Genomic DNA, 15,728 nt, shown 5'->3' on the forward strand with positions numbered 1-15,728 from the left:
TTATTTCCGAATTGACGATGTTGGATAATTTACAGTAATAGATCACAGAATTATTTCACTGTTGTTATATTGCTTGCTTCCCTTTCAGGATGACTAATAGCCCTCATTAACTTTTCCTGGAAGATTCAGAACAGACAAAATGCCAGACCATCCTCTAATTCACAGATTCAGCTGGAACCTGGAACGAAAAAATTTTTTTTTTATGGGTTTGTGTAGAGCAGGGCTGCCCAGCCATGTTCCTGGAGATCAACCGTCCTGTAAGTTTTTATTTCTGATGATACCATTGAGTTCCTGCCACCCTAATGAACTGGTCACCAGCTCAGGTCATCCTGATAAAGCAGAAAACCAAAACTGTGCCTTCTCGGGCAAAGCCTCTAAACTCCAGAACAGTCTTCCAATCAAGCAGGCTGCCTAACCCCACTCCTGGAGATCTACCGTCCTGTAGGTTTTCATTTCACATCCTAAGTTTGCACACCAGATTCTACAAATTAGCAGCACTATGTGATCTCTGTCTGTAGAGGTGTGTTTGGTTACAGTTGGAGTGAAAACCTACAGGATGGTAGATCTCCAGGTATAGGATTGGGAAGCCCTGGTCCAGCTGTTGAATGAGGTGCGCTTTGTTAGGGTTGGAGTGAAAACCAACAGGACGATAAATCTCCAGGAACAGGTTTGGGCAGCCCTGGTAGACTCCACCGTCCACTGTCCACTGGGTGCCCTGGCTAGGGGTGGGCCAGCTGGTGAGCTCCTGAAAGTTGGCTTTCCTTACCGGGTTCTTCCCCGTCACTGAGCTTGAGTCACTGGGAGTGGGGACCCTCTTCATGGAGCCGTAATCCACGGTCCGGTTGGTGCTGTACGCCCGTCTTCTTGTCAAGGTCTTGCCATCTGTACCCACACAAAGAACGAAACACACGCTAAAACCACAAATTAATATGGTGTCCTGTAGAAAATGCATGAACGCATCATTTTACAGCCATTTGATATGAAACTCTTACAGTAGTTTTTGGTGGCTTCATACCTTACACAGTTGAAATTAAACTGATATTTTATCTTGGTGAAGCAAATAAGTCAAGCAAAGATTGGAGTAGATCGAACGATGAAATCGCATTTTTATTTCGCTTAGACTTAGAAAATTGCTTTGAAATTTAAATCTTTTGTAAGAGGAAATTATTATTTAAAGACAAAAATTATTAAATAATTAAAATGCAAATTATTTTTCTTCTGCTAACTTCCATCCATAATGACAATTCGTCAAATTACATTTGTGATGTATGGCATACATGATAAGGAAAGAGCATAGCCACTGTATCAGAAACTGAATGACATATTCAGACTGACCCATGGAGCCCTGCTCTGTGGACCCACGTTTGCTGTCCGTAAACACTTCCTGGTATGTGTCATGAAGGGGCGTGGCCTGGCCTTCCTTTTGTCCTGATTGGCTCTCAGAAGCCGATTGCCCAGATTCCTCCTCTTGGGACTGGTAAAACACCGAACCGGCGGAGTCGTTTGTGCGCATCAAGCAGTAGCGTCTCCTCTTGTCCTGACAAATGAGAAGAAGGTTCAGCCAAATGTACATCATTTCCCAGATTCCCCAGATTTCTAAGTTCCTTCTGGTCACATGGTCAGACCTCTAAATGTACTGCATCTAACAGCTGTCTGCCTGCACAGACCCACTGTAATAGAGTTCTTGAGCAGGTGCTCCTACTTAGCACAGCTAATGATGCATAATACAGTATGACCATAAAAAATGTAACAAAACAATATCGCTGCAAACACCAGTCACAGTGGCCACGCATGATGGCCAATGTTATTAACACTAACCTCATTAATTCCCTTAGAGATGAAGAAGATTTAGGAAGCAGATTGATGTCATATGGTAGCAATATTTTTTCAACATAATTGATATGAAACTTCGCTGCTACGATGAGCAGCAAGGGCATATTGAATGTCACGCTGTTGGTCCTTTGATAATGCCAAACAGTTATTATATAACACTATATATCTAGTATAATATAGATGCTAAAATGGAATTGCCAAATAATTATGTGAGTAAAATTGCTTATCTGTTAGTTCATGTAAAGGAAAGTTCTGATTTCCTTTGTTCAGTGTCAAATACCTGCACATGCCTACAATGGTGTATGGTGTAGGGGTGGAGCTACTGTTTATTTAATTAACAATTTTGCTATTATTTATTAAATCAAATATTTTTTCAAATAATCTGTAAAAAAAAAATCCAGTCTGTTGAAACAACACTGAACAATATATGACACAAATAAAAGATCTAAGCAATACACTGACAGCCATTCCTTTCCATTCCACTCCAGTCAATTCAAACTATTTTTTGGACTGGCTTTCAAGTAAATTATATTCGATGCCCACCCAACCCAAAAACATTAAAACGAATAATTACATTCAGAGAAGGGAACTAATTTATCTGCAGCAGCCTTGCTATTTCTGTTATTTCCCCCAAAAGCAATCAGCACCACTCGTTCACCGAAGGACACTTTGAGGAAATGATTAGGATCTTAAATTATAATAGCAGTTCGTCGCCGTGTCAAAATCCGAATCAATTATTCTTTTGTAAATTATAAAACCGGATGGATCAGATGAATTTCTGCAACCCTGCCGTGATAGCACATTTTCTCATAGGCTTTCGGGGCAACTTGGCAGGCTTAAAAAGAATGTGGCGTTTCTTTTCAAAACACCAGTGTTAACGCTGATTGGCCAACAGTGGAATTAAGTAATTAGCATATTATTTGCTAAATCTGCTTGGCTGTAATCAATGTTGTCATTTTTACAAACTAACAGAAAATCCAATATGGCAGACTAAGCTAGAATAAATCGGAAATTGTGGGTTATAGCCTGGAGAATATGTGTCAAAAGTTTCAGACCTAATAAAACATTGCTTTTAATGATATTCAGAAAATCGGACATTTAATCAGTTACTACAGAAAAACTCCATATTACTGGACATAGGTTTCTATCTGTCTGCCAGATTTGATCAGTTTTCAATAAAATGCCAGGATTTTGCGGCTATTTTTGTAAAATTGAAGGAAATAAAAAGAAAAATGTGTTCCCTCTGTCTTTAGCTTCCTATTTAAAAAAGAGAATTCAAAACATAACAATATCAAGATCCTATCAAGTATTGATAAATGGGCATAAAATAAATACACAGAGCCATTCATTTGACTTCTTTCCAAGTATTTTGTGAGTAAATAACTGAACCAACTATCCTCACACCCAATGCCAGTCTGTTGGAACTCTAAAAAAATAAAATAAAATAAAAAATTGTTGGTAAATGTACATGACTGCCTCTACTCACAGACTTGGGGTTTTGGTAGTAGCGTGCAGTATCGCAGACCACACTGTAGCCAATCAGGTGGTCTCCAGGAAACAGGTAGGCGGAGCTCACTGGGGATAGTAACACTTCCTTTGTTTCAGCAAACAACCATTCGATGGCGATGTCACTGAGAACTGGGGCCATGGACTTCTTCAGTGACTTGATCATCTGTCAAATGGGAGAGAGGCAGTGGCGTGTTATCTCAACCCTCAGCATATCCCATAATCCTGTGATTTATCTGTGGACTTTAACATTGTCACATGATGATGATAGCATTATGCATGCATGCACTTGAAGGAACAAATTTTCATATTTGCAAGGGACAGCAGAAAAGCAAATTTACTACAGTCTCTCTTTTATCTATGCTGATGAAGGTACGGATCACATAGGTGTAAAATGGCCTGTTACTCTTCTTTCATTGTTAATGCTATATAATGCTTCATATTCAAAATGGCAAAGCTCTAATACTGTTAGCACTGTGCAATATGCGGTGAATCTGAATTGTTTTAATGTATATCTCACGACTCAATCGTATGTTAAAAGGTGCCAGGGAGTTCATAAGCAAAACAAATGTGTTATTTCCCCATTGTGCCATATTGAATACTACAAGTATTACAAGGAAAATCTGTGTGATTACATGCAAGCACCTTTGGCTGCAGTCTCTCGCCCTCTGCCAAAAACTCAGCGGTTCCTTTGGAAACAGTGGAGAGGCCAATCAGGAGTCTCCTGCAGGCATTCTGACCAATCCCGAAAGAGTAACACCTGCCAAGGCAAGATGCACATCTCTCAGTCTATAATCAAGGGAAGACACACACAAAAAAAAATTGTTTTGATTACAGAGGAATGTTTTTCATCAGCAAAATTTTTTTTTTTTTTTTTTTTGCTATCGCAGCTTGCATGCATATTAATGCTCACCCAGTTATGAAAATACGTGGAAAAGATTCACAAGCGGAATTGACTTTTGTGCCTGCGAAATGAACATCAGAGATAAAAAAAACAAAACAAAAAAAAAAACGTAACCTTTAACTTGGTTGGCAGCGGCGATGCATGGTTTGGGACCAGACACGTCACTGTTTAATCTAATGATGTCCGCATGTGGATTTCAAAGGTAACTGAAATAATTATGCAAGTAATTGCCTGGACAGGCCAAGCTTCACACCCATAATGAAGTGATCAAAGTGTGTTCACCCTCCTCTTCGGAAGCGATGGCGTCCTTCTGCAGACTTGTGAAGCCAAGCTTGGCTCCGGCCCAATATCGCACATATTTGCATCATTTGATATTATAAATATTGAATATTTCAACAGAACACAGAATCTGGCAGGAGCTGTACTGTGTTGAGATGACAGTCAGTCACAACTGTCAATATCCCCTCATAGCAAAGCAGGCAATTCAATCCTGAAACATATTCTGATCCTCCCAGCAGCTAATTAATCAAGCGTCAGTCCAGCTGACCTCAAACCCAAGATTTGAACGTGATTTTAAAAAAAAAGTAATTCTCTTCTGTAAGTTGCTCTTCGTCAGATAATGCCAAATCTAACGCTAAATTGGCTTAATACCTAAATGTAAATGTCAGGTACATTTTGATGGACAGACCTGCTTAATGCCTACATGTAAATGTCAGCAACATTCTGACAGACAGACCTTTGATTCTCACCACCATGGCCATGGGAAGTTTTTGGCGGTGTTTGGGGTGGGGGGGTTTGGGGAGGGTTTGGGGGGGGGTCGGGTGTACAGTACCTGGTGTAGCGGGCGTGGCTCCGCACCAGCTCAATCACCCTCCCGGTGTTGGTGACGGCCCCGTCGGTGAGCAGGAACAGAAGCCGGGGGTGTCCCCGGTGCGGGGGCTGCTGCAGGATCCAGCTGAGGGGCGCCAGGAGGTTGGTGCCGCCCATGTCGGCTCGGAGCTTCTTGATGTGCTCGCAGGCCACGCCCACGGACTCCTGACGAAGCGCAAAAGGAGGGGAAGAAGGGTGCGGTCTCAGACAGAAAACTCGCGGGAATCTACGCTTACGCATTTCTATGTGTGTTGGATAACGTTAAGCCAAGTCAAAGGGCCTTAAATCATTAAAACATATAATCCAATCAGTGAATCCTCTAAATTATTATTATTATTTTTTTTCCCATGGACCTCCACTCTGAGGTCATTTGATCCATAAGACCGCAGTGTGTCACTACATTTAACACCGACACTTCGACAGCTCTTCAGCAACTTTGGCCTCATGTGCACTTTCATTCGATATACAGCAGTCGATCACAGGCAGGGTTGTCCTGCTTAATTCGGCCAGTTAAATGGGAAGCTTTTTAAATATCCGTGACCGTTACAGACTGTGGCAGCTCAGACTGAAGGTCTCAAACGATCTATGTTACTTTTGCTTTATTAACAGAAGTGACAGTTCTTGGAATTTTTGGTGACAGTTGGCAGGCAATTCATTTTTGTGTCACGCCACAATTTTCTCTTTGATCAAATCATATTAGCAATTTCCAGTTAAACAGAGTAAAATCAATGTGATCATTACAGAAGTGATGGTTTTGACTCAAAGATACAAGTTGCAGAAACTTTGAGCTGGAAATGCATCTATTCCTTCTGTTTCAAGCTGCTTATATTAATAATAATAATACTAATACTAATAATAATAATAATAATAATAATAATAATAATAATAATAATAACAACAATAACAAACCAAAGTCTTGTAGCTATAAATAATGACGAAATTGTCAATTGAATGGGAGCTCTGAGCAAATTTTGACAGGCATGTTAGGACTGTAATAGTATGTAAGCTATTATAATTTATGCTATTTAGTGTACTTCAGGATGAACCACCCATGTCTGTTACAAGTCAGAATAGGCTTATCCATGATACACTTAAGTCCTGTGTAGAGTGCCTTTCCTCAGGTTCCTCAAGTCTTGATCAGGCCCTTTGTGCAGTGCACCATGGGAAATAAGAAACATTTACTGTCATTTAGAAAATATTTGATATACATTTGCTGTGCTGATTTAAGTAAAAACACTTAAGTCTACGATGATAATCACTTTAAAATGCGTCCGCGCAATATGAGAAAGCAGAGCAGTGATTGGCTGCAGCTAGGCCACCATTTTAGAGGGGAAATGTGTCTTTGTGTTCCCCAGCCCAGGGATCAGTCCATTTTCATACCTCACCATAGCTCTGGCTGGAGGGGAAGAGGCTTTTGAATGTGGAGCCAAATCCCACGATATTAAACAGGCACGCTGGGACTAGGCTCTTCAGAATCACCAACATGGCCTCCTGAGAATCACAGAGAAGCAGACATCTAGAAAACATCTAAAAGGTTGAGGATGTAGAACCAGGAGCGTCCAGCCAAGAAGCTACAGTGAGTAAGGTCTTGATTAGTAAAGTAGATCTTAATACGTCATTGCTCCAGGAAGATAAACTTACTAATTTGTAGAAAAGCTAAGGATTTGTTTTACCTTTCAGAGATTTCTGTCACACACACATAGAATACAGTATAAGCTTCCACTCAGAGTAAACTCTTCAAACAGAAAAAAAAGACTTTTCTTATGAGCAGCAATGTCATAAATAATTATAAGAATATCAGCATGTGCTTCTCTGAAACTAATGATACCAGAAAGTGACAAGAGAAACCACCTCTAATTCCTGATTATGAACAATTTCAAAATCTGCTGGCTATCAGCCATACTTTAAAACTTAGAAAAAAAAGAAAATCAAAATACTATGTAATTTCTCACAATTGTAAAAAAAGAAATGCAGACTTCCCTCTCTGCATATAAAGAGAAATATTTGACATTCATCTGTGACAATTTCAAATTTCTTAATAGGCCAAAGAACGCAATATAATATTATTGCCGCTATGATTTCCTTAGCCATCAAAAGGGAATGCACAGCACCACGCGATGACATTGCATTTGAAGTAGGCTTAAGTCAGTTCCCAGCCATGTCACACAGAAGAAGGTAAGCCAGCCATCATCAAGCTAAGTCTGGAGATTTATAAGTCAACCTGACGCTCAATCCAATATGGACTTATACCGTTCAATGCTTTTATCCGGCCTAGGGGAGCGACTGCCCTCATTTCGCAGATGTGCCGTAAGGCTCTCTCCAAAGATCCCCGCCAAGAGCAGAGCATTTATCACAATGGAAAAGCCTGGAAAAGCTTGGTGCTTGGTGCTTAGACAGGCCTGTCTTTCTGTTGCCCAGCCTAAATAACAAACAGACTGTAGGCTGCGAAAAAAAATCTGCTTAATGGATTCCAGAATGTCGCGTTTGTTGTTACATCAGCGTTTGCGTGTGACATCACAATGCTGGCGTCACCTTCACCCGGCCGATGTTGACGCCGCTCATGCTCCCGCTGCGGTCGATGAGGAAGATGAACTCGCCCTGGGCGCGCCTCAGGTCAGAGGTCACGCCCTTCAGGTCGGGGCAGAAGTTGAGCATGGCCACGGGGTTGTGGAGCAGGTCCTTGTGCAGCCGCTTGCGTATCACCTCCACCTGTTTCAGGGGCAGAGACCAACGCATTATGAGCCTGCAGATCGTGCTCAGATGCACAGCCACAGAACGGCAAGACTTGCATAGCAATAAACGTTTAACCAAAACGTACAATCTGGAGGATAATGGTCTGATCCTGTTGTGAGCAACTATATATATATGGTCACCTGCTTAGCTATATATAGTGAGCGCCATGACATTTGGGACAAAGACATACAGTATTTTTTATATTGAAACTCCACAATTTTAGATACTATATGTAATCAAGCATGTGCGGTTGAAGTGCGCATTCTCAGCTTTTATTTAAGGGTAAATTTAGATTGCCTTTGGAGTCTGCAATTCGCGTTTACCAACATGAGGACCAGGGTCTACCAATGAAAGTCAAGGACGCCATTATGAGCCCGAGAAATAAGAAAGAACAAGCCAGAGACTTAGGCCAAACCTTATGCGAACCAAAACCAACAGTGGAGTACAGAGCCAAGTCGATACAAAATATGTCTGTGTGCCAAACATTATGGCTCTCTCTGTACATACACACATACCTCAATAATCAATAATGCAAACAAGCAACGATTCCTTCCAATGATCTCTTTTCCACTCTCCACTCCACTCCACTGTGTTCAACGATCTGCTGCTGTCAGATCACGCCCACTCCCTCCCACATACTCTCCTGTTCTAAAAATGGCCTCAAGTCTTAAATCTTGTCTTTTTTTTCTTCCTCTTCTTCTTCTTTGCAGCCTTTGTCATTTCTTGCAGTAGTGTTCATTGTTTTTTTTCCTTTTACACACTTCTCCCTTTGTCTCTGGGATCGTCCTCAGACAGAAAGCCTGACAGACAGAAAGACAGACAGACAGACGGACAGAAAGACAGACAGACAGATAGACAGACAGACAGAAAGATGGACAGACAGACGGACAGAAAGACAGACAGACAGAAAGATGGACAGACAGATGGACAGAAAGACAGACAGACAGTCTTTCTCTTGCCTCTCTTCCCTTCATTAATCAGCGTTTGTCTCCTGGTCCCCCGCAGTAAAATGAACTCCTGGGACTGCTTACCCTTCACCACCACCTAAAATGGTGGTTTACAATACTTCCCGATGTTCCTGCTTTTTTCAATTTACATTCTTTCAATAGAGAGTTCCTATGATGGCCTACCGTTTCTTTCCATAGTTAATGTTCCTAGGCACTTGAACACTTTTAAAATTGAGCTGTTTTGATTGTGATTTCACACATTTTATTTTTTTAGGCATCTTTTTAATTATTATTTTTTTACCTTTTCTGTATTGTTAATCTGTCGTCAATTTTCAATGAATTAGTAGTTCTAATACTACTGCTACAACAATAAGTTTAAAGTTTAAAAAATGGAAGAATAAGAAGTCATCACCATTGTTACCATCCATATGGTAGTAAATATAAAATAACAAAAGGCTAGTTGCTATTTTTATTGACCTAAAAATGTCCACATCGAAGTTAATCAAATTATAACTGTAAACAAGTTTCACGTCAAGCCGTGGTGTATCCTAGCAACTCAGCAAGTAATGTGGGCACATAGTCAGTGGTTGTTCCTTATAATTTCACGTTAAGATCCCAAGAAACGATCCCAACAAGAAGACAAATAATATCCAAACAGTGGTAAATCCAAGACGATGGTCCTCATAAAACTGTACGTTTTGCATAGGCCCTCATGGAAACAGGACCAACACAAAAGGATATGCACTCGCCGATTCCCTTTTTCTCACATATAACAATAACACTGTTTTACATGAAGCAGACATGTGTTTTCATTTTATTTGGCATAATGTAAAAGACATAGAGGTCCACTTGCTGCTCTTTAGCTCCCATATAAATTAATTACATTTAAAGTCAGTAATGAGAGTGCTAAAGTATTATGAAGACTTTCATCATTGGTGTATGTGTTCTTCACCTACCAGAATGACCAGACGTGCGCATAGCATATCTTTTCCATTATCTTGTTGCGATACGTCTCATTAGAACTTTCCATGCCCTATCTAATTCTGTCTTTAAGGAAGCCACTGGGATCAATGAACAAAGAAAATTGTTCAGATCATTGTACATGCAGGTATAGGGAGCTCTGCACTGAAGACCAGAGACCTTTATGCGGTTTCCATGGTAACTGTTTCATGGCTGAGTGCTCTCTCTCTCTCTCTCTCTCTCTCCCTCTCCCTGTCTCTTTCTCCAGACCTCTTGTGGTAAGTTGCTGAACAATTGAGGATCTAAGGATTTTTTAACAGGTGAAGGTACCCAGGCATTCGAGGAAACAAATTAGAGCAATTCCCAGTTTTAGGTCAATAAGTGTCAATAGATACGTCAATGTTACGTGTTTCAAATGATGTGTGCAGCTACGAACAATGTACAGCATAAACATGAAAGTAGGACATGTAAATAATTACTGTAATTTGTACTTGCACTGCTTAGCAGTGCCCATTAGTACGGGTCACCTGCTTTGCTATAACATGACTTCAGTCACACAGCACACCACAACCTAGATTTTTATCGCAGTTTCTGGAACTTTACGAGCACGTCTGCTGCAGCAGTCGATTTTGGAAACATCTGACCCAAGTTATTGAGGCTACAAACCAGAGATATGCACACCAAACAGCCAAGTAATCATCATTTCATCTCAGAGATATCATGCCCCAACTTCTCCAATGTGTTCATAAATTTCCTACCAGGCTGTCACCACAATGTTTTTAAGAGTAGATATCGGCGGGGGGGGGGGGGGGGGCTGACGAAACAGGAGATACCGGCCCACTGTATAAGACGGTTAAAATTTAAATTTCAGTGGCAAACAGACGAGAGCTCCCTTGTGGTTTCCTTCCACCTGACACTCTTCCCAGGCGAGAAATCCATCAGGATTCTCATAATTCCGCAGCACTCACCTTCTTCCTGTCACTGGGGTCCCTCTTCATCGCTCTGATGTAATCGCTCTTCCCCTTCAGGTGTTCCTCGTACTCCTCGGGCGTCATGTCGCCGTCCTCGATGAGCACGTGCGGCCTGAACGGCTCTGGAGATGGAATAAGGAGGGGATTATTAGGCTGTTGCCCCGGCAACACAAAAAAAAAGTTTTTATTTTTTTTTACATCAGATTCAGGCAGGGTCAGGACTTGACTTGAAGTGGAAAATACTTTCGCAAAGGCAGGGGCCTTTGATCACATCAAAGAGAGACGGGACCACAAAAGAGAAGGAAAGAGAGGACCACAAAAGCAGCCAATCAGATGGGGTTAAAAACCTTGGGAGAGTGGGGGTGGGGGTTCGGGGGGTGGTGCTACTGGGTTCAGGAGGGAAGCTGGTCGGCTCTAAAGCACCTGTTCCCCAGAGGGTGAACAGCCTACCTTATAAATGAATTAGGGGATGTGAATGTTCTTATCTTAGTTCTTTGCCGAGTGCATTTATTTATTTATTTATTTATTTTTGTCTTTACATAGACAGCGTTGAAGTAGCTCCTGTAGTGTTGTGCCTGATGCAGACAATAAGGCACTCAAGATGGCTGGGGAGCGGGGAGGGGGGGCAGGTTGCCGGTGGGGGGGGGGGGCAATGGTCGCAGGTGGCGGGTTGGGGGAGGGGGGGGTGGTGGTGGTGGGTGGCGGGTTGGGAGAGGGGGGGGGTGGTTCTGGGTGGCGGGTTGGGGGAGGGGGGGTGGTGGTGGTGGGTGGCCAGATGAAGCACGGGGGGGGGGGGGCCCTCACCGCTCGGGTAGATGAGGATCTCCACGGGGCAGTCGTAGGTGTACTTGTCCGCCAGGGTGATGACGATGCTGGTGGCGGACCGGGCCGAGGGGTCGGCATCGGCCCGGATGGCGTGTGTGGGGCTTTCCACTCCTGCACAGAAACACACTGAGCCTTTCGCCAACACGCTATATACATGCACAAACTAGAGGCGGCACTTACACGCATACAACTGTACACTGCAAAAACCAAAAAAAAAGATAAGTCAGTCTCAACTAGTATTTTAGGGACATATTCAGACTTGATAAGAGAAATTAAAACAGAATATTGCTAATGAGTTGAGGAAGTTTGACTCATTTCAAGATTTGCCAATGGAGTAAGAAAATGTCATTCATCAAGCAAACAGCTGAAAAGCTGATTTGCTGTACTTGAGAGAAAAAAAAAAGATTTTTAAATATCATTACAAGACTAAAACATTCGTTAAGACAGACAGTGTACTTGAGAAACGTGAAAAGACTGCATTTAAGTGAAGGTGAACATTTATGCAGTGCGAATGGATTTGAATGAAGAAATATGATATAAGTGAAATAATGAGCTATAGACTGCAATTAAATTAGCATTTAAAAGATAGTCCTATTACTGTTCCCAATATTGTAAAGATTGTGGTTGGGTGTTGTCAGAGAACAAAATGCACGAATAGCAATTTGTCTGTTTGCCATGCGGCATCTACAAATAAATTTGCATAGATTAATTTACTGATTTGTTGATTAAATTGTGATTAGACATTGAAAAGTAGCTCACATTTTACTTTCGTTACAATATGATGGAACTGTTCAAATAGATAACAGAACAGAGTGATACTGTTGCAGTAAGCCATTGCAATGGTAAACCTGGGTAAATCCTACATATTCTTATATGGGGTGAGGATTCTGGGAAGGGATGAATTATTTTGGACCGAGCGTCTGACCGGCCAGCAGGCAGGGCCCCCGGATCTCCAGCTGGAAGTTGAACTCGTAGTCGATGGAGTTTATGGCTTCTTCCTCCAGCAGCCAGGCCAGGCACAGCGGGCTGTTGGCAGAGGTCTGGTCGTGCGGTCCGAGGGCACACTGGTGCCTGTCCTTGCTGAGCAGAGAGGCAGTAGTCAGTGTGGGCAGAATCAATCCGCGCACCCACCCCCCACAGAATGGCCCATTTATCCATCCAATCACTCATCCATCCTTCATCAATGCACTGTTTAACCCTTTGAAGAGCAGTTTTTTTTTTTTTGAATGCTTTTTAAAAATTCTAAGACAGTTTTCTAGAAGTCCATTGGTTTCAATTGCCAGTAGTGAGTGTTACATCAGCATAAGAATGTTCAGTTAAAAACATTCTGATCACATATTTGTGATTTTACCCTTAATTCCAGGTATTGATTGCAATTTATTCACTTAATTATTTTGAGTAATCTAGGGTTTCCAACAAATACAATTCTTACAGGTCCCCAGATCCTGTCAAAAAAGATCCAGATAGCTGGATTTCTAATTAATGAAAATCCTTTTTTAATTGATCAATTGAAAGGTTATTGGAGGCATCTATATTCAGATAAATAACCTCATGGTAATTTTACCACGAGCACAACAGAGCTGAAAAACATATTGCTGGGGGTGATTCAGTTCAGTTCAGACATAAAGTACTGAGTGTGGCCATAATTAGAAGAGGAGGTATGTGCTTTGAATTCTCCTGTGCAGATTCACTACACAGTCAACTTGTGGACACTTACACTCCAGGCGGCTTTGGTGAGAAAGCATGCTCCTCGTTGACGGACTGCTGGACTTTTGGGGTGCAGACTTTTGGGGAAGTCACCTTGACGGCCCCGTTTGGGAGGGTGGTCAGCTCGGAGGAGGTGCTGACCAGCACGGTGACCGTCTCCAGGGCTGGAATGGTCCCCAGGTTGACCACCAGCACGGTCCGCTCAAAGTCTTCATCCAGCACAATGCGACCTGCGGTACAAGCCCCAGCCGCCATTAAACGCCACCCACTCAGCTGTACGACTGACAGCGACGTTCAAAATATTGTCAATGAGTTGAGGCAATTTGCCGTTCAGGATTGGCCAGTGAGATAAGAAAATTTCACTTGTCAAGCAAACAGTTGGCAAGCTGATATGCTATACTTGAGAGAAGGAAAAAAAAAAAGATTTTTAAGTCTCATTACAAAACTAAAACACTTGAAGTCTTCATCCAACACAGTGCTGAATCCAACTGCAGTTAAACGACACCCACTCACAACCAACAGCTACACTTCACACTTCTCTGACTGCTATGCCAAATTCTGGGTATAGCTTTTGAAATGTAGGTTCTCTCAGCATTAAAACTTTACCAGGTCATTCAACTTCATGCTACAATTCATGCATCCAACGTTATACCCAACACAAAAAGTTTTCTCGGGAAACTCAAAACCAGGAATACACATTTGTTGGAAGCTCACAAAAATCAAACTATGTACATGACTAATTGAAACCTGTTTTAAACATCCAACCAAAGACCTGTCCATGGAGTACAAAGCTACTGGATTAAAAAAAAAAAAAAAGCACTGAATTCACATAACGAATTAAATGAACTACAAATCATAAAAATACTCAAAAGATTATGAAGCATAAAATGGTTTTTCACACATCCTTACCACTGCCAGACCTTAACGAACCGTTGGCCACTGAGCAGCAGTCAAAGTAGCAGTCGTCAATTTTGGCCTTGTCTTTGATCTGAACGGTGATGACCTGACTGGAGACGACGGCCTCGAAGCCCACCACTGTGGAGCACTCCTCCAGGGGGTAAACGAAGACTCCTGGAGAAAGGGCCCAAGGTCATGGCTGAATTTCACACAGGTCCACTGTGAGTCAGTGTACTGTAGCAGATGCCAGTGTATCTCTACACAGTAAAAATGTCCAGTGTCATTTAAACTGCAACAATGTTAATTCAACACACTCTGGAATATGGGACCAAACGTTATCTGGTAAGAGTTTACTTAACAGCGTTAGAGTTGAATTAACACTGGACAGTTTACTGTGTAGTTTCATTTTCCCCAAGAAATTGTTTCAACAGAGTGCAGACACCACACCCACCTATGACCCTAGCAATCGTATGATCCACATAAATATCAATGAAGCCCAGGGTCTATAGAGTAAGAATACTTCCAATGCAGCACCAACAGCTTTTTTTAGCTGTAATCAGGCATGTTTTGGCTGTTTACGAGGCCCTGAAATATCCGTGGTGGTGTTTGGACTTGTAACCGCACTAATTGTCCAAGTGTTGGAGGAGACTGACCCAAATCAATGCTACTACTGTGCCTGAATATGCAGTAGGGGCAAAAACTGGGCAAAGCCCCCCCAAAAAAAAAACGCTCTCATGGCAGGGCGCTACTGGGAGGCAGTAGGCCAGCCAGCTCTGCTTCCAGATCACAGTGCAGTATGTTGTTATCAGAGCTGGACGCTGGCGCAGATCACCAAGGGCAGACGTACAAAGCCAGACATATCTAATCAGAGATGCTGATCGTCCCTTCAGATGCCATTACAAGGCACCGGGGAGACATAAAATTTGGGGGATTGGAGCCCACAAGCTTTCACCCAGAGACTGGCTTCCGGAGCCTCACGACTCACATTCCGCACAGAGGAGAAAATAAAGTTTAACGGTCGACTTTTCAGACGGACTAAATTGTCTCATAGTTGGGTGGGGCAGGGGGGGTCGGATGATGGAGAACCTTCAGACCCAGATTTAGCAGATCCCTTGGTTTATCCAGGATAGAGACCATCATGCTCTGATGGATGGTTTGATTGGAGGCTGCAGGCCTATGCAATGGCAGTGGTTTATTTTGTCACACTCTCTTATTTTATATTTTTGGGACATTATATATATTTTAAAATCTACAGCAGTTTTTTGTTCCCAATGTAATGATGTGTAAAATAAGATTGGCAGCTATTCCATGTGAAGGAAATGATGTTTAATTCATGCTTTTCACGGCGCAAACTTGCTCCACATTCTATGCTTCTGTATACAGTCAAAAGTAAACAGTGGCTGTTTTATTAATGAACTGAAGTCATCAAAAAGCTGAGTGCACTGGCTCATCTGCACACCGCCCAACTAGGGTATCACTACCTTGGTTAAGGGTACATTCAAGAGCGCCAGAACATTGCATAAAGGTTTTTAAAACTTAAACAGGATTGCATGGTATATACAGTTGCATAACTTA

General features: G+C 42.1%; 1 protein-coding gene across 2 annotated transcripts in view; it reads right to left on the reverse strand.

Moving 5' to 3' along the window:
• LOC135238037 (von Willebrand factor A domain-containing protein 5B1-like) overlaps positions 1–15,728 on the reverse strand; it is a 35,334-nt gene that overhangs the window by 15,224 nt on the left and 4,382 nt on the right. For both annotated transcript variants that reach the window (XM_064305666.1, XM_064305665.1), the window contains exons 3-14: positions 14,166–14,327; positions 13,267–13,486; positions 12,475–12,629; positions 11,529–11,660; positions 10,722–10,846; positions 7,646–7,822; positions 6,494–6,604; positions 5,076–5,278; positions 3,985–4,099; positions 3,320–3,505; positions 1,336–1,537; positions 767–882 (exon numbers count right to left, since the gene is read on the reverse strand). In XM_064305666.1, the coding sequence (XP_064161736.1) occupies positions 767–882; positions 1,336–1,537; positions 3,320–3,505; positions 3,985–4,099; positions 5,076–5,278; positions 6,494–6,604; positions 7,646–7,822; positions 10,722–10,846; positions 11,529–11,660; positions 12,475–12,629; positions 13,267–13,486; positions 14,166–14,327 (1,904 nt within the window). The remainder of the gene's footprint in view (positions 1–766; positions 883–1,335; positions 1,538–3,319; positions 3,506–3,984; positions 4,100–5,075; positions 5,279–6,493; positions 6,605–7,645; positions 7,823–10,721; positions 10,847–11,528; positions 11,661–12,474; positions 12,630–13,266; positions 13,487–14,165; positions 14,328–15,728) is intronic.

The sequence above is a fragment of the Anguilla rostrata genome, chromosome 13 (genome assembly GCF_018555375.3).
Source record: "Anguilla rostrata isolate EN2019 chromosome 13, ASM1855537v3, whole genome shotgun sequence".
NCBI classification, from domain to species: domain Eukaryota; kingdom Metazoa; phylum Chordata; class Actinopteri; order Anguilliformes; family Anguillidae; genus Anguilla; species Anguilla rostrata.